This window comes from Bicyclus anynana, chromosome 17 (genome assembly GCF_947172395.1).
Source record: "Bicyclus anynana chromosome 17, ilBicAnyn1.1, whole genome shotgun sequence".
NCBI classification, from domain to species: domain Eukaryota; kingdom Metazoa; phylum Arthropoda; class Insecta; order Lepidoptera; family Nymphalidae; genus Bicyclus; species Bicyclus anynana.
Genome location: NC_069099.1, coordinates 4,544,248 through 4,571,772, shown reverse-complemented (window position 1 = coordinate 4,571,772; position 27,525 = coordinate 4,544,248). Strand labels below are relative to the sequence as shown.

Below are 27,525 nucleotides of genomic sequence, written 5' to 3'. Positions count from 1 at the left end.
ACGTCGAAATGGTCATAAGCCCCTTGTATTAAAAAATAGTTCACATCAACGGAGAGAACGACCTTTGGAAGTCGAAAGAAGAATGGCCTACTTACCTTTTGTTAAAGGGGTAACTGATAAAATTGGATCGTTCCTAAGGAAAAAATACAACATAAAGACTGTGTTTACTCCTTTACAAAAGATCGCCCACATGATGCGTTCTCCAAAGGATCGTTTGCCATACCAGTGTCCGGGTGTGTATAAAATCGACTGCAGCTGTGGTAGCTCTTATATTGGACAAACGAAGAGGCCCATAGCAACCCGTGTAACAGAACATATACGAGCGATAAAAAACAACGACCCGCAAAAGTCTGCGATAGCTGATCACATTCTACAACCGGGAACTAAACATTGGATTGAGATCCATAATCCACACATTATTTCCACGGACCGCCACTATATACCCCGAGTAGTTCGAGAAGCCATTGAAATTCGAAAATACAAAAATTTCAATCGGGAAGATGGCTTCAAACTAGCCAGCGAGTGGAACCCGGTGGTAGAATTGTGCAAACCAAGAGGGCGCCGCGACACGCATAATAACAAAAGCGATGTCGTGAGTGTGGTTTGCCTAAACAGCCAAAAACGCGAGGTCGTTGAAAAAAGAAAAAGAACAAGAAAGAGGGTAGATCGATTTTGCCCCTAACAGCTGACTTCACTTCTCATCTCGCAACTTCAGTCCCGTCGTGACCACGATCCATGCAACTGGGTCGAAATATCGACAATAAAAATCTCGTCGTTTTATCGTGGTATGTACCCGTTTAAATAACATTCATAAAATTATAGAATTTAGAAAACCCGTCGGCAATATTCCATCAGCATCTTCCATTACACAGAACATTTTAGTGAACCATCTTTACGTATACCACCCTCCCCCCTGTCACTTAACATTCCAAACCCGTCATCAATAAAAAAACATCTGATGAAAAAAAAATATATCAACGGGAAATAACTCAGTTTGTCCCATTCCGAAACTCCGCGGATTTGGGGAGCATTTCTCCTAACTGAATGGGGTGTTAATGGCTAAAGATAAATTTACATTTGCTTGTGCAATTGTCAAAGCTTTTCGAAGCTCTTTTTTACAAATTGGTCCGTTGGCGCTTTTTCGTGCGATTTGACGCGGGAAATTTAGTTCCTTAGGTATTTTCCGTCGGCACATTTCGTTATTGAAATGTAATTTTCATTTTTATAACTTAAGCAGCGAAAATGTCTTAAAACGTAATTACTTAAAGAAATTTCTTCGCTTTTTATATAAAAGGAATAGAAATGTTTGGCATACTTAATGTCCGCCATCTTTTTTATTTCGTCGTTATCAACCCATATTCAGCTCACTGCTGTGCTCGAGTCTCCTCGCAGAATGAGAGGGGTTAGGCCAAATGTTCACCACGCTGGCCCAATGCGGATTGGCAGACTTCACACACGCAGAGAATAAAGAAAATTCTCTGGTATGCAGGTTTCCTCACGATGTTTTCCTTTACCGTTTGACGACACGTAATATTTAATTTCTTAAAATGCACACAACTTGCATGCTTGCCCCAGACCGGATTCGAACCCATACCCTCCGCAACCAGAGGCAGAGGTCATATCCACTGGGCTATCACGGCTTTTTTCTTGTTTATTTATTAAATCAAAATGACGTCAGTAAGTATTTACTTACCTCAATAGGTATGCCAGGTAGGTAGATACCACTATCAAGTAGGTATAATATTCTTTGTATACATACGTACAGTGCGTGTTGCCAGTGATGACCTATGGTTCCGAGACTTGGTCGCTAACTATGGGCCTCATAAGAAGGCTCAGAGTCACACAGCGGGCGATGGAACGAGCTATGTTAGGAGTATCTCTGCGTGATCGAATCAGAAATGAGGAGATCCGCAGAAGAACCAAAGTCACCGACATAGCTCAACGAGTTGCGAAGCTGAAGTGGCAATGGGCGGGGCACATAGTGCGAAGAGCCGATGGACGTTGGGGTCCCAAAGTGCTGGAATGGCGACCCCGCACTAGTAAGCGCAGTGTTGGCCGACCCCCCACCAGGTGGACTGACGACATCAAGCGAGTCGCAGGGATTCGCTGGATGCAGACGGCTCAGTATCGTGATGTTTGGAAGTCCCTACAAAAGGCCTATGTCCTGCAGTGGACGTCCATCGGCTGATATGATGATGATGATGATGATGACATACGTACAAAGAATATTATACGTACTAGAAAGTTCATTAGCAACCCATAATATATTAATATCACAATTAAGAGGTTCAAATATATTGTACCTAACTAATAATTACGTGGTTGATTAATCCGTAATGCCCCGGTAATTGGTTTCCGATATAGAACTTGATGTGCACAGTTGATTTCAAGCCTTAATATAAAGACGTAACCATATTAAACCCGTAAACAAGCAGCGTTTTTTTTTTAAATAAATCGGACCTGCATTCATTGTGGCAATTTTTTTAGATTAAGACTTCCAACGACTGGTTATCTGTAATTTAAATGTATAGAATCCAAAACCCCTGTTTTTTTTTAAATTATATATTATATTGTTTTAGAGACAAAGGGGGAAAGGTTTATTTTCATATTATTTTGTATATCGCCAAGAATTAATTAAGTTATAAGCAACCTTAAATGCAAAGAAATATTTGGTTGAATCACTAGAATCGAAGCAAAATGGCTTAAATAAACGCGCCAATTTTAGAAGCCGGTTGTGAAAATGCTCTAACTTTTACAGAACTACGTGATAGTATGTCAATCATGGTTTAAATTATTAATTAGTTTACATTTTACACGTCTTTGTTGTTTCCACCTGTTGCTATTGTCAGTTGACGTGATGTTGATAATTAAGTTTGGATAATTATAAATTTGCATATTATTTGTTGGAAGTTTACTTTGATACTGGCGTACTGGAATATTCATGATTATTTATTAGTTTTATCTATCATACTAATATAATAAAGGCGATAGTTTGTGTGTAAGTGTGATGTTCCTTCCTCCTTTGCGCTGTGTGCGGATTTGTGAAAAATTTAATTTCACGCGAACAAAGTCGCGGGCGTCCGCTAGTTGTTTTATAAGTTAACCCTTGACTGCGATCACACCTGATGTGCAGTCTAAGACCTCCGATGGTTTCTATGCGACTTCGTACCGGAACGCTAAATTGCTTGGTGGCACATCTTTGTCGGTAGGGTGGTAACTAGCCACGGCCTAATGCCTATCAGTGGACGAAAGTTCTAATCTTTTAAAACTAGTCGTGTATTCTACGTAACAAACATTTTTATACCCGCATTTTTTTATTTTATTTATTTTGATTTTTGTGTGTAAAATTTAAGTCAAATTAGTCTGTACATAATTAAATAATTACCTTAGTGAATTAATTGTATTTCTCATATAATTAATTTAATGTAATCCTTTTGAGAAAAATAAAGATCTTGAACCAGAAAAAATAAATAAAAACAAAAAGGTGGTAGTTAGCTATAAGAACTTTTACTAACTTCTCTGCAGTCTTTTCTTTGCGATCCAGATTTCATATTACGACAGCCACCAGTGTGTACCCAGGAAATCACGGAATCCCCGTATAAATGGGTTGTGGATAAAAAGGCTTTCAGTTGGAATTCTTTCAGAATAAAAAAATATATATTGTTAACGATATACAAAAAAAATGTGACGTATTTATTAAAACAGAATCAGAACGTTTCTACGCTGTTACCTATTTTTTAACTATCAAAAAATATGCCCTAAAGTACTTATCCTATTATTTCCTTTGTCTTGAAGGTAAGTAGTCTGAAAGATCGAAAGTTTTAATTAAATTGGACAACTGCTGCTTTTTAGACCGGAAATTAAGAAATTTCATTAAAGAATTTCTCGTTATCGACGTAATGGGAAATCGTTCAATCGCAAATCTTTTCATTTTATTATCTCAAAAATCAAAATACATTACCGTACTGTTCCATTTCCGACATCAATGGAAATGCAATCGATTATGTTCTAATTATCTAATATTTAATTTATTTTTGTTCTCGTAAATAACATAATAGCTATAGTTTGTGTTGGTACTGGGACGTTCGTATATGTAAAATGATTAGACTGTATAGAAGGATTAAACGTATAATTTATAATCAGTACATCGGTAAGTGGATCCGAATACAGAGTGCCTGTCCCGGGCGCGCGCCTCCGCTGCCGTGCGCCGTCCTCCGGCTCCCCGCGCGTCTCCTCCCGTGCGTACGAGTACATAGATGGACGATGATCAGTTTGTCTGCTTGGTGTAGTGGTAGGGCGACCTATCTTCCCATTAAAATCGGTTCAGCCATTTCAAAGATTAGACCGAACAAACACAAATGAAGACAAACAAAACTTTTAAAAAAGCTTTTTAGTGTGTCGTTTATATCACTATCAGCACTTGAAAAAACACAGTTATCTTAAAATATACAGAAACTTCAATTTTATTTATATGTATTAATTTTATAAAGAGTAGGTAAATAAGTAAATGAAAGCAACAAAGAACTTCATTCCAATTAATAAGTAGCTAACTTTGAGTGATAGCAGCTAAGTGGATATGACCTCTGCCTCCGATTCCGGAGGGTGTGGGTTCAAATCCGGTCCGGGGCATGCACCTCTAACTTTTCAGTTCTGTGCATTTTAAGAATTTAAATATCACGTGTCTCAAACGGTGAAGGAAAAACATCGTGAGGAAACCTGCATACCAGAGAATTTTCTTAATTCTCTGCGAATGTGAAGTCTACCAATCCGCATTGGGCCAGCGTGGTGGACTATTGGCCTAACCCCTCTCATTCTGAGAGGAGACTCGTGCTCAGCAATGAGCCGAATATGGGTTGATAATGATAATAATGATAACTTTGAGCTATGGCAACTTATCTAACTGTGGGAGTGGGTTCGCATTTCGCAAGTTTGGCAACCTATGGAATTAACTATTTATGTACGCAGCACTTCGATTAATCATACTCCGATTGACGTGATAGATAGCTAACGCCATCCGAATGTAAATTCAACCGACACTGCAGGCAATATGCTAAATAAATACAATTCGCCGACGCGTGAAATGTATGTGAAAAAATATAGAATAAAGAAAATAATACAAAAATGTAGTACCGCCAATATTTTCGAGCAATAGTGGGAATATTTTATTCCATAGAAATTTAAAGCAAGCAGAAATAAATTGAAAAATGTTAGATTCTTTTACGTGGTGAAATCATTGAGACATTTTGACTACATTCGTAAAAGGGATTCTTATTTAATTAACTACCTTGATGGTAATTTATTTCAAGTAGGCTCAGTTTACAAGCACTTTTGATACGTCAGTCGACTATTTGTAAAGATTCGGAAGGCAGGTTCTGCTGAGAATAAACCGGCAAGAAACTCAACAGTTGCTCTTTTAAAAAAATCATACAATATTATAATTTGCAATTGATGACAACATTACAATTTTTCTTATAGTTTTACTTCCTGTACGAAGATGTAAGCTAATCCAACGGCCTCCAAGCATCTTTGTCTTTAAGGTGTAGTGTAGTGTAGTTATGGTGTAGTAACCTCGACTAAGTAAATGTTTTTAACACATCATAATTTATCATGGTGCTCTATACCCCCTCTTCTATCCTAATAGGAGAGGGGATAATGTTGTATAGTACAAAATAGTAGTAGTAGTAGTCCAATGCAAAGCCAGGCCTCACTCCTAAGTGAGATCTAACTTTGTAGTAAGCAGTAAAACATGGAAGAGGTCGACCTTCCTCGAGAGCTTGATCTATTAAAAAAAAAATCAACTTTGCGAAATTTATGCACTGTAATTAAAAATAAAGGAGGTGTAGACCACTTTAGTGTAATGAAAATATCGATGAATTAAGCAAACATTGTCTCTAACTAAAAAAGAATGAAAGTATACAAATCGTTTTCAAATGTCGTCGTATAAAAATGTTGTAAAGCTTTCTGAAATATCAGTTTCAAAAACAAATCCTACGTATTATACGGAGAGAACTTTCGCAGAATGTTATCTCTTTTAAGATATCCATAATATATTCTAAGTGTTGACTTGCTGAGCATATTTCAGCTTGAACGCCGTACCAATTGAGTCTTCTCATTCTGAGGGTACCTGTATTTTTACAACATCAACATACATTGATGGCGTTGTATACAACTGAGTTATGGATGTCTTAATGAAAGCGTCGATGTATATTGTAGAGTTAAGAGTCACAAAAGCTTAATTGATCTGGCAAGCGCTGTCACCGCCATAGCTCCGCATCAAGAACATAAATCACTGGTCATTCCAGCTTGCCCGAGTAAACTCTCTGAATATGAGCCGTTTTCAAGCGTCGTTGGACGGACGGACGAAATAAATTTATAGTTAATTTCGTGAGAGAATAATGAAAAACTTTGAAACGTGCGCTTTTACGACTTGATCTATGTTTGCTTACAACTTTGGGCGCCTGGATATAAGGCTAAACATCTAAAGAAAATGTATGACTTTAATGAATTAAGAGTTTTAAATTTCGAAATACCGATGAAAGTCAAAAATATGTAACTAGATGACTTTCCTTGTTGACTTTCCATTTCGATTACTTCAGATATATGTCGACCAACAATGACCGAATATATAACTCTCTCTCTTTCCTTGGCTGAGTTTGTTGTGGGCTCTTCTCGGAACAAGGCGCTTTTGGAGCCCTCGTAACTTTAATTTTAAGTTTTCGAATGATTATTATCACCATTATCTTAAGTTTAATATTATTACCTGACGTTTCTAAAGAGCTTGTAAACTAAGCCTATTTGAAATAAATGAATTTTGACTTTGACTTTGACTTTGACTTGCGTTGGGATGAAAATATCGCTCTCTCTTTCCTTGTATTGGCGAGAAAATATCGCTCTCTCTTTCCTTGCATTGGCATGAAAATATCGCTCTCTCTTTCCTTGCATCGTCATGAAAATATCGCTCTCTCTTTCCTTGCATTGGCCTGAAAATATCGCTCTCTCTTACATTGCGTTGCGTTCTCTTCACGAGACAATAATATCTCGTCGAAATATTATGTCGTTGGCTGACGCATGCTACGCCTACTAGTTTTAAACTCTCCGCTCTCAAAGTAATATTCTCGCGGATTTTCATTCAATACACGTTTCAAGTGCATTTTCAATACTGATATTATTTTTTATTACCGAGGACCTTGACGTACTGATTCACTTTACGACCGCCGGATCCGGAAAAGAACATTTTCAGCTAAGACCCTCATAAATAGATAATTAATCCTTTGATCGTTTACACTTTGAGTAGAATTTAAAATAAATATCGTATCTTATCCAAGATAATGCGAGTGTAACTGCAATATAATAAGAAAGCTAAAACGAGAAAGAACATTCAGTTTTAATCACAACATTTACCGAGTATGAAGTTTGCTCAAAATGTTTCATTATTGTTTTTTGTTGTTGCTCATTTGCAACATTGTGATTTGTGAGGATTGTGTGACGTTCGATTTTGAATATGGAATTGAGGGAAACTTCACTAACACTTTTGGCATCTGCGGTACCCTTATGGCGTCCATGTGGAATGTCGAGCAGTATTCAACATTGGGAATCCCCAGTCCTCATCCAAGAAGCACAAGTTTCATCACACCACAGTCCTCGATGAGCTGCATATCTTCGTTTAGTTTTACAATGGCAACAGGTGGAATACTTGAAGTGACAATAAATATGTTACCAACAGCTGGCTCGGATCAGCTGACAATCTTGGTATTCGAGTCTGTAATCGGCGGGATCGATGGCACCATAGCTAATATGGTACTCCATCAACAGACGCCAAACTTTGTGCCCGGCTGGCAAAACTTAAGGATACCGATAACATTAATAGGTTCTGGCAATTCCGAAGGATACGTAAGTGTGTTTATTATATTTTCGTAACAGAAACACCAAGCCATGCAGATTGAGCACGTGCAATGAACTTCATCGCTTGAGGTCCGCGCTTTTGAACGTGATCCGGACTTGGGTCTTATTCACAATCTTTGGGCCGTATACGTAGACGGTCAAGGGTCTGGACCCTTGAAATCTGCATTCTTCTAAAGCCACACAATCCAAACTCCATAATGGGCTACCGCACTTTCCTATGGTGAGACCATAGACAAAACTTTCAGCTTACATAAAATTAAATATAGCAGGCAGCAATACGCCGATAGAGTAATTTTGTGCTAAAAAGGCAGCTATAAACACATAGTGTGGTTTGTTTCAGGTGATGTTCATGGGATCAGCAGCAACCGAATCAACAATATTGATTGACTCGTTTCGATATATTGCACCATCTTATGACGAAGACTTATGCGTAATATACGCAGATGAAATAATCAGTCCTACAACCCCTACATCTGTACCAACTACTACAGTAGAACCAACTATATCTATTGAACCAACTATTACAGTAGAACCAACTGTATCTATTGAACCAACTACTACAGTAGAACCAACTGTATCTATTGAACCAAATGCAACGATTGAACCTACTACTACTGTTGAAACTACTACAACAGTTTTTACAACCACAGGAAATCCATCATCTGAAGGAGACGCACAATGCTCTCTTTGGAACACCTTAACCATAGTATTGTTAGGTATTCTCTCATTAATTGCTTTAATATTAATCGCGTATGTTTTCAACAGAATATTCAAATGCTGTACTACTAATAGTAGGCATAAAGTGTAGATAACATTCAAGCAGCCAGTGAAGAAATAATTTTATTTTATAAATATTAGCGATATTACATGTTTAAATGCAACTTGTATTTCTTTTATTTTAAAATGACACTACACTATGAATCCACACTAAACATCCATCATCAACCTACTATTAAAGTTTAATACCGAAAACCTAGTCGACTCTTAACTTAGTCCTGAGAACATAAACCGGAGAAGAATTTTTCTTCCGGAGTTTTCTTCTTCTGTATGAATTGTTTTCTCTATTCATTACCTTAATTGTCGGGCGGGAACTTCGCTCTCCGTCTAAATTTCTTTTAATCGACTTCAAAAAAAGAAAGAGGTTCTCAATTCGAATCTATGTGTTTTTGTACATATGTTACCTGATTACTCGAAGACAACTGGACCAATTTGAAAAATTCTTTTTTTTTTGAGGTCCCATAGTCATCATAATATCAGGATCTGATAATAGGATCCTGGAGAAATCGAAGGAAACTTTCTAAAATCGTAAGATACACTATAGCGTTTGTTAATTTTTTTTATTGAGGACTTTAAACCACTACAATTTAATGAAAATCTGGAGTCGATCTGATGATGAAGCCGAAACACGGATGAGGGAAGTGTTCAACGTTTTACAGCATTTTACCTTGTGTTTGAGCTTGATTAGTTTGTGTCGACGAGAACTTTCCACTTAGATGACATAAGACTGTTATTAGTAGTCCAGATGGTGAAGACGATGGACAGGTAATAGAAATCCTCAACGGTTGTGATTGGGCTTGATTAATTTGTATTGATGTGAACTTTCCACCTAAATAGGTTGTGACTATCATTAGAGGTCTCTTTATGAAGACGAAGCTCAGTTAATGGAGTTCGTCAAAGGTTTACAGTAGCTACCTTGTGATTGGGTTTAATTAAATTGTACTGAGGAGGACTTTCCACCTAGATGGGTTGTGAGTGTGACTGTCATTAAAGGTCTGGTGATGAAGATGAATGAAGTAATGACAATGAACTGATGACAGTTAAGGGAACTCCTCATCGGTTTACAGTACCGCTACCGTTTGTAAGTAATTCAAGTTGCGTATAATCGCGTCATCTCTAGCAATCTCATTTCGTCGCGTAGTCTGCCTTAAAATTTATCAGTAGGTAGAACAAAATATGATGTTATTTTAGTTGGTATGTTTTACGTTTTCGAAGTCGGTTGAATTTTTTTTATTAAATTTTTTTGGTTATCCATATGAACCATATGAATAATTAAAAAACCGCATTAAAAATGGTCGATCATTTCGATCGAGACTGAAGACTCGATCGAAACCAACTTCGTCGAGTAGATAATCTCCAAGTGAGATTACCAAGAACACAGGGGATGTTAGTAATCCATTTGGATAAGTTCGGGGCGCCAGGCAATACTTAGATCAGGGCCATATTTCCTCCTAGAGCGGGATATTGTCAGCTGATGGCTAACTACTTGATGATGAGGAGAGAGAGAGAGGAGAGGACTCTTCTCGGCAATGGAAGGGTGGGAGGGCATTTTCATCAGCCTGCCTTCCGAGAAACCTTCCGACGAGGTGATGGTAATGTCATGGATTTCTATCGCCGCACGGAATAATGGAAGTCTTTCATGTATTTTAGTGATGAGAAATTAAAAAAAAATTAATAAGTTTACCTAATTAAGTATGTTAATATAAAGATTTAGTTAAATAGTTTTCATAAAGTATATTTATGTTAAATAAACATCCTTTCTTATAATGCATTTGTTAGTGGTAATTAAACTTTTTAGTTTTTTGAGAGAACAACGTAAAGATTAAGAAAAGTATTAAAACATCAGTATATTATATAGTCAGTGGTTAAATAAACTGTATACAAGTTAGCGCATAGAACAATAACCCGATGCAGGTTCATTGCCACTTCAACTTTGTAACTAGTTTCTATGTTAGTATAATCCTTTCTACTTTTAGAAGATTTGATTTGATCACATACAAACATTTCCTCCTGACAACAAAAAAAACAATAATCTCGCTAGCTACTAGCACTAGCGCCAGGTCATGAAAAATAGAGGTCATGAAAAAGGGAGGTCTTGAAAAATAGAGGTCATGAAAAAGGAGGATGCGTTCGAAAATGTCCAATATTGATTAATGTAATGTTTGTAACAAATTGCCTCTGTTGATTGAAAAGGCTAAGCTTATCGAAATGAAGAATTACTGTATTAAAAAAATTATCTTTTACTTTTGTAAATTTTTCGGTTCGCAATCGCGGCTTATCTTCTATGACATTTAAATCTTAAAAGCAAACATTTTGTGGACTCTGAGATTAGGCAATACAAGATAAGCGTGGTTACTGTAGATTTTTAGTAAAAATCATTACAGAATGATTATTAATACAAAATGGGTGGTTATCTTTAGGTGAGTTCTGCATCCCGATTGTACTAAAGTGGCGTGCCTTGCTATACGACTGGTCTCCTTCCTTATTAAAATTCTATCTTAATGCCTTTTAAATGACTCTCCCAGATCAGAGCAATTTAGTACGATGGGGGAGAGCCACTGAAAAATTTTGCTATTCGTGTGGTGAGGCAATAGGAACAGCAAGGCACTAATTGGTTAGATGCAAGGTGCTCCTGGATAGGGGTTTTTGCTCACGTCGTCATGATAGAGTACTCCAAATTATACGTGAAGCAATAAGCCTTTCAGTAGCTATAGCTCAAAAAGGATTGACTACAAATAAAAAACAAATTAACTTCGTCAAAGCAGGTACAATAACAAAATCATCTAGTAAGCCTTACTCAATCCTAGGTTCTGCACCTGATTGGACTTTATTAATGAATACGTATGAAAAACATTATAAAATCCCAGCGGATGTCGCTATTTCGAGGTCTAGACCAGACATTTTCCTTTTGTCCAAACAAACTGAGGGAATAGTACTTGTAGAGCTTACTGTGCCGTGGGAGACTAATATTCCGAAGGACCACAGTATAAAAGTGAATAAATATTATGACCTAACAAATCAACTAACTAAAAATGACTATGTAGTTAGTCTGTACGCCGTAGAAGTAGATGCGAGAAGATTACCAGCAAAATCTCGCTTTAACTTGCTTAAAGACCTTGGCCTCTTTTTTTTTTTTTAGTTTTTTTTTTAGTTAGCTAGTTCCATATTAGAACGAGTATCCAAAGCTGCTCTAATAGGATCTAACCAAATTTGGATAGGTAAGGAGAACAACACGAGCAGAGAAGGGGAGTATTGATCGATCGTCAAGGAATTCCTTAGCCCCTACAATACCACAAACTTTGCCTCTTTAATCTATTACAATAGATTCGTATACAACTATAGATGACTGTCTTTCTGCCCATATGATCTAACTAGAGAACGCCCGTGACTTCGTCTGCGTAGAATTTAGTTTTTCACAAATCCCTCAGGAGCCATGGATTTTTCCGGGATGAAAAGTAGCCTATGTGAACATATAATCCAGAGTAAAAACTATTACCATTCCAAATTTCAGCCAAATCGGTTCAATAGTTGCGGCTTTAAAGAGTAACAAACATCCAAGCAAACATACAAACAAACGTTCACACAAACTTTCGCGTTTATAATATTAGTAGGACTCAGCTCCATCAATTAATTCGCATAATAATTTCGCTAGCGAGTCAATAATAAAGGCTGGTATAGAAATGTTAACGATCCAATTTCCTGTTTTACAAAACGTACATTGTACTCACCGATTTTTTACGATAGTTCCTATCTCATTTAGATATAATAATAGTAGATAATAGTGTGTTAGATAAGGCCTATTATTTTATAGTTTCAACATAAAATGATAGGTACCTACGTCAATAGATCCTTGTAATATCTACGTCATATTAACAACTGTAACTGCCTCGTTGGCCAGTGGTACGCATGTGGTTCCAGATCACGAGGTCCTGGGTTCGATTCCTGGGTCGGGCTATATGAGACACGGGGTTTTGGAGTTCACTCCTTAAGACTCGAATTTTCATTATATGAAAAATATATGGGCAGTAAAATTCGATGAACGAATGACAGCGTTACGTTTTTGTGCGCAACCTATCCTGCGCACCTTTCACCGTGCGCTGCCACCATCAGCGTGTGCACGCATGTGCACACTGTTAGCGGGCGCGCACGCCGCGGCCTGCTGCTCATCTGTTGCGCACCTTTCACTTTTCAGGCGAAGGTATTGAGACGTACATACTGTATGCTGCGGGGCAACATATACCTATTTAAACAATCGATCTGAAAGAGTAAGCTCCATTCGTGCATCGGAGAAATTGTCAGTAAAATACTTAACCCGTGCCCAGTAACTCGGTCATTATCATTAACATCTTTTAGCAACCATTGCAGGGTTAAACATTACCATCTTAAAGATCGCCTATAGAAGAGAGAAAGTATGCTCAATATATTATGTATATGTTGTACAAAAATGTAATCGATGTCGTCGTGATAACAAAAAATTTTACTTGTATGTAAATATTAATTGTTAAAAGGTTTTTTATGTTAAAAGTTAAAAGCTTTAATGCTATATTATGACGGTTTAATCTTGGACAGAGAGAGAATGCTTGTAAGTTGTTATAAAGTTCGATTTTACTAAAATATGAGATTAAAAATAATCTAGTTTGAAACCGTATATATATACAATATCAATCTTAACTTATAATAAATCTGTTGAGAGGTCAATTCTGTACATGAAATATATTTCCAAAATAACTATTTAACTGTTTGTCTGTATGTTCGTTATAGAAATAAAAACTACTCGACGGATTTTAACGAAACTTGGTACAATTATTTTTCACACTCCTGGGCAGTTTATAGTATACTTTTCATCACGCTACGATCAATAGGAGCACAGCAATGAAGGGAAGTGTTGGGAAAACGGGAGAAGTTACTCCATTTTTACAGCGATACTACTGTAAGGGTTGGATTAAAGAGGCGTCCGCTAGTATACATATAAAAAGCTAAGCTAAGCTAAGTAAGCTTTTATGTACCTAATACCGCGCATACCTACTAGTCTCAGAATACAGAAAAACACCAGAAGCCACGTTTAGATGTCATTATATAGCGCACAGTGTGTCCAAAAAATGTACACAACAGCCTGCACTCGTCGCACTTCTCACCCGCGTAATGTTGCTAGTACATGAGGCTGTTAAATTTTTCCCTATTTTGTGGGAAAAAAATTATAATGTTAAAAGGAAAACAATAAGTGTACAGTTCATCACATTAAAGGCTAACTTGTATGGTAAATAAAAAAAACAGTGGGACCGGTTTTCTAGTGATTGCTAAGAGTGAGCAAGAAAATTAACTCTAAAAAATTTAAGACAAGGACAAATAAATAATAGATATAATATGACGGTTATTATAAAACTTATCAACTAACAAACTAAAGAAATACATATTTACAATAATAATTTTATATATTCCATATAATTATATAAAATTATTATTATAAATATGTATTTCAATCGCGTGCACAGTTATTATTATCTCGTCTTATTTCTCTAATTTTTATGTCTCTTAAAATTCAAGTATAAATACTTAAAATTCAAGTTTAATATCTTTTAAGAATGTGTTTTGAAGATAAAAATATTTTATTTAATCCTCTCGCTCAAACAAACAAGCCAACAAGTAGGTACACAAACAAACAAAAGACCAAACGAGCACACGAAAACAAACAAATGTGCATACAAATACACAAACAGATAAGAACGAACGAACTTATTATAATATAGCACGCCATTGTTATTTGTAAAATTTTAAAGCTTTAAGATTATTTTACACTTTCTTTATCTGCGCTGATTACCGCAATTTTATTTCAACTTACTTGCCGGAACCTATGCCTACCTATTTAATTGATTAATATTTTACATAAATAATAAATCCTTGAATTGAAATTAAAAGTAGGGAAAATCAAAACAATTACAATGGCAACACTTACAAAATGGAGGCATCGGTTTCTATGACAACTAAATTTACGTAAAAATTATTCATTATTATATCATAAGAATATTTATTTGTGCTACTTACACGTGAAATGTGATCCTATGCAGTTTATTTTTTTTACCAACGGCATTTTTACACGAAGGAATAGCACAAGACGGCTTTATTTAATTAAATTTGTCACCTGTATAGCACGTCAAACAACACGACAAACACAGAGTGAGTAATCGTAAAATGTGTAGTATAAATGGCTTCACTTCTTTGCGTTATCACCCCTTCTGGTGTTTTTCTGTATTCTGAGCTACTAGTATTGACCTGTCCAACTTGTCAACAGCGACAAGACTGTCAATAACCAGCGGGGTGGCCCAATCCGATGTGTCGACCGGCCCGAGGAGTCCGACATGTCGAGCAGTCTTTCGAGTGGAACATTCCGTAGTCATTCATAGTCCGACATGACGAACGACGACATTGTCGACCGGCTTGATGACGTAGGCACGCAGCATCACGTCCAGATCGGCGTCCAATCTGCAAAATATTTCCACCAAATATCTTTCTAAAACTAACACTTGTTACTAAGGCTTATGGTTACACCACCTTCTGATGTGGCTGATGGCTTATTCACAAAGGAGATGGTCCATTTCAGGTCCACTCTGGCATCCCGTATCATTAAAATTTAAAAAATACACGGTGTTTGTTAAAATCTAAATTGACAGCAAACGTCAAAACGACTACTGCGTTGAAAACGTCATCAATCCGCCATTGTTACCCATATTAGTGTTGCATTTCTTGGGAGAGGATTACAGATTAAAAATTAATGAATATCATTTCGAAAGAATTAAAGTAAATTCGTAGATTCGTATAATCGAAAATAGTTAAAAAAAATATTTTTTTTTATTTCCGCCAGGGTACTGATAGGATAATTTCGGACCATCTCCATAGTCTTGATATAAACTAAGAAAGTGACAAAACATACTTTTAAACTTATCAGAAGGTGGTAAAATCGGCTATAAATCCGTTATTTACACTGAATTTTAGTTCCGCTAACAACTGCCGCCTCAGTAATAACAAAGATAATGTTAATCAATTCAATTTCAAGGGTAATTAATACTTAAATGTACAAAGTTTCATGTGCTTGTTAACACTGATCAACATCACAATGACAAACCCGTGTCGACTTCCATACTTATCGGGCTATCAGTGTTTTTTTAATTCTACCTTACAGTAATAAAATTTTAATTTCATTCATTTCAATTAAGCTTTTCAAGCACTTTTGAAAAGTCAAGTTATGTCATGATTTAATGGTGGTAATTAAAGTCGAAAACTTAATATTATAGTTATGATATAATAATATTAGATCCGGCATAAAAAAAATATATATCTTCATCTGATAATTATTAGGGATCAAAAATAAAGTCAATCAAAAATGCAGTGTGGCTGCCAGATATATAGATGCATATGATTAAATGATTGAATGAATGAATGATTAAATATACATATATGTATACCCTCATCAGTAATTTAGTGTTTTCATTTGTCAAATGAAGCTTAATTTAACTGTATTAAGTTACCTTATTAAAAAGTTGATTTAATTATTAGTTTCCCAGATTTTATATCTAAAAATTAACCGGTCGCAATTTTTTTTAAAGAATATTCGCCATATCTCTTAAATATGACCAATATTCCCAATCCCCTCGAACTAGTCGGGAAAGACTAGGTACGACAATAATAGACCAACTAGACTATTATTGCCTATAGCAATGTCCAATCGTCGCTCGCTCATCAAATTCGGCTAATTTATCAGAAGAAACCATATTTTTAATGATAAAAAGGTAAAATAATAAATCCCAATATACTTTCGCAACTATAAAGATGTTGTACGAGTAAACTGATTTATTGGAACAAAGAAATAATAAAACAATTGGTGCGATGTCGTTAATTGTAAACTATACACATTAGGCATTTCTTTCTTGTGACTAATATGTGTTTTTAAGACAATTATGATTATCACAATTTCAATCTAAGTAATCATTTTCCTTTAAACAATTATTATTGCTTATATATGAGTTCAATATAATAATATCATATTATATGAGTATTGTCAACACGATTAAAATTAGTTCTTGGTATGTTAAACACTATTTACTTACCTTTTATGTTTGTTCTTAAAATCCCTACACGATGAGAGTTTTTTGGTAGATCATAGTAATTCTTAACCCTACGCCCATTGCTCACAAATCCAGGGCTCTGATCGTAGTTAGTCTTTGCCACAAGATGGATCCGTCACCCGCACGCTGAATCCATGGAATGCTAAGTTATTCGTCTCATCTCATAAATCTGACTTGTACCCTCCTTAAAACGCCACACTGAACAAAATTACCAAAAAACTATTGAGACCCGGGATGCCCCTGATTTGAACGCAATAACGACTTACAATGAGACCTAGATCTCCCTACAATAACCCATTACATGAAAATTTATTTTGAAAAGTGGTTGAGGCTTATAGACACCCCCGGTTCAGGCCAAAACACCCTTCCAAAATGTTTCTGTGAGCCAATGCCCGCGTCGCAGAGGATGCCTTTCCACCTCTTCTGCTTCTGCCGTCGGGCCCCATTAGGGGATGCTTCTACACTCGTCCAAATTTCCGGTGACACCGTCGGAGTCTCATTAAGGAGCATAGGGCACTTGCACATTCTGAAAATAATAAAATCAAAGAAGATCTGGAATCTGGAAAAATTAAAAAACAGAATTAAATATTGTAAAGGATAGGGTAGAACCTTCGTTCTTTTGAACTTCTATAAGTTTTTTAATCCGGACAAAATAAAACAATATTAAAATATGCTAATTGAGAAATAGTACAATATGGAACTTAAGCTAACTTATCCTAATAACTATACAAATCATGCCCACGTGGAATGGTGGCAAGAATACTGGCTGCATTTCCGCGCTGGACAGCCAGGCTGATCCTTTGCGCAAAAAATGAGCCAGCCCTTCTGTCACCAGTCGAGGCAACTAGCCGCGGTGAAATTATTCGGTAAAATTTTTTGGCACTGCGACTCCATGGCCCAAGGGTCTCCACGGCAAAAGGTACAAATATGTAACTCTCTGTCAGAGAGGCATACTTGAGCCACTTACCGGTTTCAGCTTTTTCTGCTGCGGCTCCCGGTCTTGATTCTGTCTCCCTGATATGACACGGTGCTGATGTGTCGACGCATGTAGCGTCCCACATTAGGGCCCGCCCCATATCCCAGGGAACCAGCGTCAATCCATCAGGTCTCTTGCCATCATCCCGACTGATTCCTGACGGCTCGATTAGCGGTAAGGTTGAGTTATTTTCCTACTATCAGTGGAATCTCAACACTTTAATGGCCATTAACACAGGACGATTGAACAAAATTCGGTCTCACTGCTAAGAAATTTTATGCCTATGCGTCATGCTATTCCTTATTAAGATTTCTCCTGTCATTTCTCCTAAAATGTTTTACTAAATCCACAATTAAAAGATCGAATTATAATCTTTTGATCGTTTAATTGAAATTTTGGATACAATTCGCTTTATCGATTACCTATTCAGATTCAACGAAAAAATGGTATCTTATCCAAGATAATGCTTGAATAGTTGTGATATAATAATGAAGCTACAAAAATACAGATTTAGTGTTAATCACAACATTTCAGGTGCTTGAAGGTTGCTCCGACGAAATGTATCGTTATTGTTTTTTGTTGTTGATCATTAGCAACAGTGTGATCTGTGAGGATTGTGTGACGTTCAATTTTGAATATGGAATTGAGGGAAACTTCACTAACACTTTTGGCATCTGCGGTAACCTTATGGCGTCCATGTGGAATGTCGAGCAGTATTCAACATTGGGAATCCCCAGTCCTCATCCAAGAAGCACAAGTTTCATCACACCACAGTCCTCGATGAGCTGCATATCATCGTTTAGTTTTACAATCGCAACAGGTGGAATGTTTGAAGTGACATTAAATATGTCGCCAACTGCTGGATCGGATCAGCTGACAATCTTGATATTCCAGTCAGTTCCAGGCGGGAACGATGGCACGATTGCTAACGTATTACTCCATGACCAGTCACCAAACTTTATTCCCGGCTGGCAAACCCTGAGGATACCTATAAATTTAATGGACACTAACAATTCTGAAGGATACGTAAGTGTTTTTTTGTATTTTCGTATATAACAACAAAAAAAAACATACGATACTAATAGAAAACTAAAAGTATTGCTATTACCATAGTGCTAAAAGATCTTGAAAAAAAAATAACAATGATTTGTGAAAAATAATATGTATACTGCGGCCCTACTCAATGTGTACTGTTTACCAACAAATTAAAAATGAGGGTATATATAAATCGCTAGTCTTTTCACTGCTAATAATAATTATAACTTACTTTTTAATTATATTATGAAGTAAATTCGATTAATAAAGTTAGTACAATTAGATATAGCTAATATATTTTGTAAACAAAAACAATAACATTTTATAAACAAACAATACATAATTTAAAATAAATAAGTTTTAAAATGACATGCATTTTCTACCTTAATTTCTAATTTGTTTGGGTAAACAATACACATCGAGCTGGGCTTTAGTCGGTGTATAAGTAAGTTATAAATTCAAGAGCTTAAGTCTTAAAAACTGGCATCTACGAGTAATAAGGCATTAATCCATATAAATCATTTTAATGGATTAATGCATTATTAATTAATAATCTAATAGTCAAGACCAAAACCAATTAAGTACCTTTCTTGATGAGTACTGTCAATCCCAGCAGATGTCTCTATTTCGAGATCTAGACCAGACATTTTCCTTTTGTCCAAACAAACAAAGCGAATAGTACTTGTAGAGCTTACTGTGCCGTGGGAGACTAACATTCCGAAGGACCACAGTATAAAAGTGAATAAATATTATGACCTAACTAATGATTTAACTAAAAATGGCTATGTGGTTAGTCTGTACGCCGTAGAAGTAGATGCGAGAGGATTACCAGCAAAATCTCTCTATAACTTGCTTAAAGGACCTTGGCCTCTCTAGAAGTGCAGCTAGTTCTATATTAGAACGAGTATCCAAAGCTGCTCTAAAAGGATCTTACCAAATTTGGATAGGCAGGGAAAACAACACGAGCAGAGAAGGGGAGTGTTGATCGATCGTCAAGAAAATCCTTAACCCTACATCCAGTAGTCACAAGTCCTGGACATTGCTTGGTGTTTTTCTCTCTAACACGCGATGGACCCGGCACCTGCACGATGAATCCATGGAATGCTAATCTCTACCAACAAACAAATTAGAAATGAAGGTAGAAAACGCATGTCATTTCATAACTTATTTATTTTAAATTATGTATTATTTGTTAATATAATTTTATATAAAATACATTAACCATATCTAATTGTTCCAAGTTTATTAATCAAACGTATTTTTATTAATTTAAGAACAAGTAATTTATAATTAATATAGGTGGCGTATTAATTATTAATGTATTAATTATAAGTAATTTATAATTAATGGTAGGTGTGAAATGACTATTGATTAAACCCTCATTTTTAATTTGTTGGTAAATAGTACTCATCAAGAAAGGCTGTAGTTTAGTTTCCTTTAAAATTAAACTTTATGTTACAAGACAAAATGTTTTAGATTTTTTTTCGTTATTTATTATATTCAATCAAAAACCTTTCGGCGGCCACCTATACAACTATGTAGTAAACTTATTAATTCACTAAATTGTTTGACAAATTTCATAAATTTATTTTTTTCATAATTTATCTCTCATTTATTTATATCTATTTAGTAATAATATAAAATACAAAACACTTTTAAAAATGTATAAAAAAAAATCCAGCCCTCCCGTTGCAGGGTAGTTGAGTGCCTAAACAACCGGCTCCAGAAAGAGGAACCTACCTGTAGTATCCGACCCTTGATCCAAAAGTCAGGCAAAGGCTTCTTAAGGTATTGTTCGGAACTTTTCGGAAATATTGGAAATTTTATTTGTAACATAAATAAGGATGAATTGAAGGTAATGGCAAAAGTCGTTAGCGGTTTGGTTAGAAGTTAGCATAACTACATTGTTGACCCATTTGCAACTAAACAAAAACTTGACATATAGTTTTGATTGATCTTATAGAATAGCGTGCGTTGAAACTTATCTTTTCTTAGAATTAGATTAGATTAGAATTGATTGAAGATTAATAGCCAGATAGAACGCATTGAACACGAGGGTGTCGTAGCCTTTCCAAATTCAAAATTAAAAAACGAATACCTTCTCGAGTCAATAGGAAACGAAGCGTTGCATAAGTAATTTTCAATAATATGCAAGAAATATGGCGTCTTATGTTTTTAAATATTTAAGGAATTGTGTACAAAAACTAAAGAAATAAAATGGAGTATTTTTTATTATTGATTATTATACTAAATAAAATAATACGTAATTGCTGTTAGTGTTGAATTTTGAAATACTAATTATGAAAAAGTTTGCAAATACAAATATTGAATTACTTAGAATAGGGTCTATTTTTTTTCCAAATTTCAGACAAATCCTTTCCATAGCCGCAGCGTAAAGGAGGAACAAACATACACACAAACTTTCGCCTTATTGTGCTTATGAGAAAACTAGCGGACGCCTGTGACTTCGTCCGCATGGTATTCAATTCGTTATAAATCCCGCGGGCACCATGGATGTTTCCGGGATGAAAAGTCCATAAAAAAGCTTATGTACAAATCGCTTTAGTAGCCGCAGCGTAATAGAGGAACAAACATACACACAAACTTTCGCCTTTATAATATTAGTGTGAAGTGTGATTCGATAAACACCGTGTTATTTGTTTCAGGTAATATTCATGGGATCAGCGGCAGCAGAATCAATTATATTGATTGACTCGTTCCGATATATAGCACCATTATTCGATGAAGATTTATGTGTTTTATATCCAGAAGAAATAATAACTACTACTACAGCTCCCACTACAACAGTTGAACCCACCACAACAGCAGAACCAACTACAACAGTAGCACCGACCACAACAGTAGAGCCAACTACCACTCAAGCACCAACTACTACAGAATCACCAATTATTACAGGTGCGCCATTTACTACAACTACAGAGCCAACTACTACAGTTGAACCAACGACTACAGTTGAACCAACTACTACAGTTGAACCCACAACAACTGTTGAACCAACAACTACAGTCGAACCAACTACAACAGTTGAGCCTACTACCACTGTTGAACCAACTACAACTATTGAACCAACTACTACAGTAGAACCAACCACGACAGTTGAACCAACTACAACAGTAGAACCAACTACAACAATAGAACCAACCACGACAACATTAGATCCAACCACTACAACAATAGAACCAACAACAACAGTAGAACCAGCCACTACAATAGCACCAACCACAACAGTAGAACCAATTACAACAACAATAGAACCAACGACAACAACAATAGAACCAACGACAACAACAATAGAACCAACCACAACAACAATAGAACCAACCACAACAACAATAGAACCAACCACAACCACAATAGATCCAACCACAACATCAGAACCAACCACTACAACAGTAGAACTAACCACTACAACAGTAGAACCAACCACTACAACAGTAGAACCAACCACTACAACAATAGAACCAACCACTACAACAATAGAACTAACGACAACAACAATAGAACCAACCACAACAACAATAGAACCCACCACAACAACAATAGAACCAACCACAACAACAATAGAACCAACCACAACATCAGAACTAACCACTACAACAGTAGAACCAACCACTACAACAGTAGAACCAACCACAACAGTAGAACCAACCACTACAACAGTAGAACCAACCACAACAGTAGAACCAACCACCACAACAGTAGAACCAACCACAACGGTAGAGCCATCTACCACTAATCCACCAACTACCACGGAATCATCTATTATCACAGCTGCACCGATTACCACCGAAGGGCCAGCTACTACAGAAGCATCAACTACAACAGTAGAACAAACTACTACAGTAGAGCCCACTACAACTATAGAACCAACTCCTACAGTTGAATCATCTACTATTGATTTACCAACTACTACTGAAATGGTAATTGCAAGTACTGAAACTTCGACAAGTACAACTGACACGGAAACAACTTCAGTGACTTTTACAACTACAACATTCGAAACAACACTTCCATCGAACTCTACAGAAAATCCATTACCTGAAAACTCACACAGCAGTTTCTGGAATGCCCTCACTATAAGTATGGTAGTCATTCTCTCATTAATTGGTTTAATATTAATCGCATTTGCTTTCTATAGAATAGGTAAATGCCGTAGCACTGAAGTAAAGCATGAAGTATTTGTAGATTATGATAATTTACCGAAACCTCTAGTCATGCCTAGAGTTACTAAAGTATATCCAAATCCTATTGGGATAACAAACAATCAGTATCCCGTCTAAAAGGTATGAAACCTTTACAAAAGCTTCATTCGTTGAAGACACTAATCTCAAAAAGTAATGGTTTGAATTTATAACCATGTTTGTGTTTATTCATCGAAGAAGGCTATAGAGAGGCTAAACACGGGAAAAATATTTCATTTGTAAGATTTCTTGTACATTACATGCTCTGCGTAAACAAAAGTTTAGGCGGAATTGTTAAAATAAATGTCGAAATTTTAAGATGAAGTACAATATGATATTGATGAAAATTTTAGTTCGAATAAATAATCAAATTTCTTTTGTATAATTTTTCATCAATATTGCTTTTGTACTTCATCTTAAATGATTAATTATTAAGCATTTTCTATGTTTTGCACATTTGTAAAACAAAAAAGTTCAAACCTGTATCTCAAAAAATACTAGAAATCCAAAATTTGATTGAGACTCTAACTCATTCAAAAGAATCATTAAAATTGGTTGAAATTTAATGGAAAGATAACACTAATTGGCTAAAAAATATTCTTTAAATAAAGTCTATTTAAAATTAATTCGTAAATTTAATTGCATGAATGACAATTATTGTTATTATTAGTATTATTTTCTATGTCAATAGCCATTAAGAGAAATTGTAAATACAATGTATATATGTAAATAGATCATAGACGTTAATATTTTACTTAAGTTAATCATCATCAGTAGGAAATAAAATGTGTGTAGTCCTATCGTAGTTTACATTATAAGTATTGATAATATTAGGTATTTATTAATAATGATATAATGTAAAGATAATCAGTATGCGTCACGATCTTATATTAATAATAAATAAACAAATTCCACAAACATTTAAGGAAAGACAATAAGATTAACTTGTATCTTTTATTTTACTGAAATTGCATCATATTTCCTCATCGTTTAGTAGAATTTCCGTATCCGCTTCATTTGATAATTTGTTATTACAACTTGGATTACGTTTGGATTTTATGAAATCACTTATTAATACTAAATCACATTCTGCTCAATTTATTGTCACATTTTCTGCCTCGTTCACAAATCGTTGGAAATTATTTTATACAATAGCGATGAGTAAGTGAAGTTTTAAAGATAATTGAGGAATTTGATTACGTTCCTACTTAATCTGATAAAGAATAATCAATATGAATTATACATTGGTACGTCCGCAATTGTCTTCAAAGAAGCAGTACCTAATAATATTTATTAGCTGAATGCACATTGTAGAATGAGGATCTTCCATAGATACAATCACGATCTGATAAGATCGGTATGATATCAATTCGTCGACATTTTTTAATTAGTCACTAACATGACACAAATTAAACAAATGATAATTAGACGTGTCTAATGCATAAAAGTTATGGATTACACAAAAATCAATATCTCAACTTTTAGGAAAGCTCCAATACTAATAGAGTTTTCCTAAATGTTAAAAGATATTGCAACAAATGTGAAAAAATAATGAAATGAAAAAAATATTAAGTATTTTGAAAAAATAAAAGAAATAACAGTAACTTAACAAGGATAATTTAAAGCAAAATAAAGTTAAAGTTAGAGTCAAGGATAAAGATACAAATAATTATTACGTTTATCTTTGCAAATTTTGTCAGTAATAGAGCCATCTATAATTTATTATTGAAACTACATCGATGCCAATATTATAAAAGTCTCGTAAACTCCTGCGCATTGTACTTATCCACGTAGTTCTGTAAATTACTTGTAGATGGCGTTAAACAACTTGGGCTCTTATGACAGTCACTGATAATATTAATTAATCTAAGATTTTTGCTATGGTTAAAAATAAATCAACTTGCCTATTCTTATTTTGCAAATCACAGATAATACTTAATTAAATGTTTTATATATTAATATAGCTTCTGCTGAAACTGGGTCTGTGAACAACAAAAATTTTATTTATTTTATTTATTTATTTGTAACGCCAACAATGACAGCAGAAAACATTATATATAAGTGAGTTACAAAATTCTTGAACTACTGCAGCCATCTTTTACAGGCATTCACAACACTGCAGAGTCCGGTTAAAAACTTAAAGTAAAAGATTAACTTACAATCTAAAATAATTTACAATAATAAAATAGAAGAAAGTCTTTAATTAAATAGCTGTAAGTTATATATTCAGATTATGCTAGTACGATGTTTTTATTTAAACATGTATATGTAACCTATGGTGGAACTTGTCCGAAACAATTTTCTAAATAAATTTGGAGATAAAAAAATTTGGAGTTAGAATAATTGATTTATATGATGTAAAAAGTCTGAGAGAAAGTAAGTCTCGCTGAGTAATGCCCCAAAAACTCAGTGTCATAGAAAAAAACTTTAAGGTCTATGAAAAAATTCAGTTATCTGCGCAGGTACAGGCATTTATAAACAAAAGTGTGAAACTCTTCCACTGTGGTGGCCCGGTATAAGTGAAAATTACAAACTAAAAATTTTGTACGCGATTGCATGTGGCACCTCTTACCGTCTCAGACCAATTATAATAGTACCTGCATCGCTAGATGTTACCCCTCTGTCAAAGTGTAAGATCAACGATCTAACGCGTTTATAAAAACTGTTTATATAGAATCGATTTTTCGTTGTTGTAATCATTTTAGTCGTGTAAAGAGCTCCCTAAAAATGCCGGTTTGTGTAGTTAAATAGAATAAAAACGGTGAACAACTTCTAGTTCACTACAAGATGAAATTACGTTTCATTTGTAACTATTCTTAACTTAATTACATAACATTTTTAATAAAAACAATATATAGTATAGATCAAATAATCGAATCAGTAACGAGTGTAAGCGATGTGATTGTTAGTCTGTGCAAAAATTACACGTGTGTGAATTGCGAATCAAAATAGTTGTGTTAAATATTTTCGATGTGTGAGTTCACCTCATCCTCCTCAAAAAACGACAGACAATTTAGTAGCATAATTTAGGTTCGATGCATCTCCTTAACTAATTCGTCTATGCGAATGTACTCTGTTTGGTATTCATGTCTACGGGACTTTACAGCATTACCTTTATTCATATCAAGATTAGTGTATACGATCAATAAAAACATAATAGGTATAATTGTATGTAATAAATCGCAGTAATTTGTGTTTTATAACGAAGATTGAATTACAGTTTACCGACAAAAGCCACAGATGCTATAAAAATTTATAATGTTCAGAATGTAAACACCCTAAATTTGTATCGTATGAAGTAATAAGTAGGCTGTAATACATACCTATCACATACACATAGCTGGGCATTAACTCGTTAATCCGTTAATCGTTAATTAACGAAGTTAACATTTTGATTAACGGATTAACTTTTAAGTTAACTTTTAAAAATGTTAACGGACCCGTTAACTTCCGTTAATGTGCAGAAGTCCGTTAATCGTTAATCCAATGCTTACTATTTACCGCGCGACGTGATTAACAGGTTTAGACAAGTAAGAAATTATGAAAGATTTTTTTTCAAAGAAATCAACAAATTACTATATTTATGTTAAAATTATAGAAAAAATCAACTAAAAACAAATTATGGCATTTTTCCCCAGTGCTCACCTTTATTTTTGCAATGGTGATCTCACACAATGATATAAAAATGCAATATTAACCAGTCATATTAACGGATTAACGATTAACGTTAACTTGCGTTAATTCTTCCGACATGTAACGCTTTAACGTTTAACGAAGCTAACCTTTTTTGTAGCGGACTAACGATTAACGAAGTTAACTATTTGATTAACGGTGCCCAGCTATGCACATACATATCTTTTGAAGGCATCTTAGCAAACATAGTATAAAATGACTAGCGGACGCCCGCGACTCTGTCCGCGTGGAATTTAGTTTTGTTTCCCTCGGGAACCAATGATGGATGTTAATCCAGGCTATAATCTATCTTAATACCAAATTTCAGCTAATTCGGTTCAGTAGTTGAGGCGTGAAAGAGTAACAAACATTCATATCATCAAAATCAACAGTTTTCGCAAATCTTAGGAAACCATGGATTTTTTCGGGATCCAGAGTAAAATCTATTTCCATTCCAAATTTCAGCCAAATCGCTTCAGTAGCCGCAGTGTAAAAGAAGAACAAACATACTTACACACTTTCACACAAACTTTCGTCTTTATAATATTAGTGTAATTGTTACCCACGTTCCGATAAGGGGCCCAATACCAAGTGCCCATAGAACCGAAAGGGGGTGGTTTGAAAAATCTACCGACACTGAGGATTCCCAAGGAGGAGTGACGTCAGGCAGGCGACCGGTGACAAAATCACATGCCAAACAAATTCAAAGTATGTCGATAGTAAAAGGGTCGATAGTGCCCTTCAGGCGACGCGCAGTTGCAGCACCCGGCGCCTGTGGGAAGTGGACGAGGGTTGTTGTATCAGGGAGGGTTGCAACATAAGAAGCAAGTCCGGGAAGTAA

At 35.3% G+C, this 27,525-nt stretch overlaps 1 protein-coding gene across 1 annotated transcript in view; it reads left to right on the top strand.

The window, feature by feature from the left end:
• Positions 1-27,525, top strand: part of LOC112055857 (mucin-2-like) — a 76,192-nt gene extending 48,667 nt beyond the window's left edge. The window contains exons 9-12 of the mRNA XM_052886687.1: positions 7,724-7,890; positions 8,243-8,608; positions 21,477-22,751; positions 27,430-27,525. Coding sequence (XP_052742647.1) covers positions 7,724-7,890; positions 8,243-8,608; positions 21,477-22,751; positions 27,430-27,525 — 1,904 coding nt within the window. The remainder of the gene's footprint in view (positions 1-7,723; positions 7,891-8,242; positions 8,609-21,476; positions 22,752-27,429) is intronic.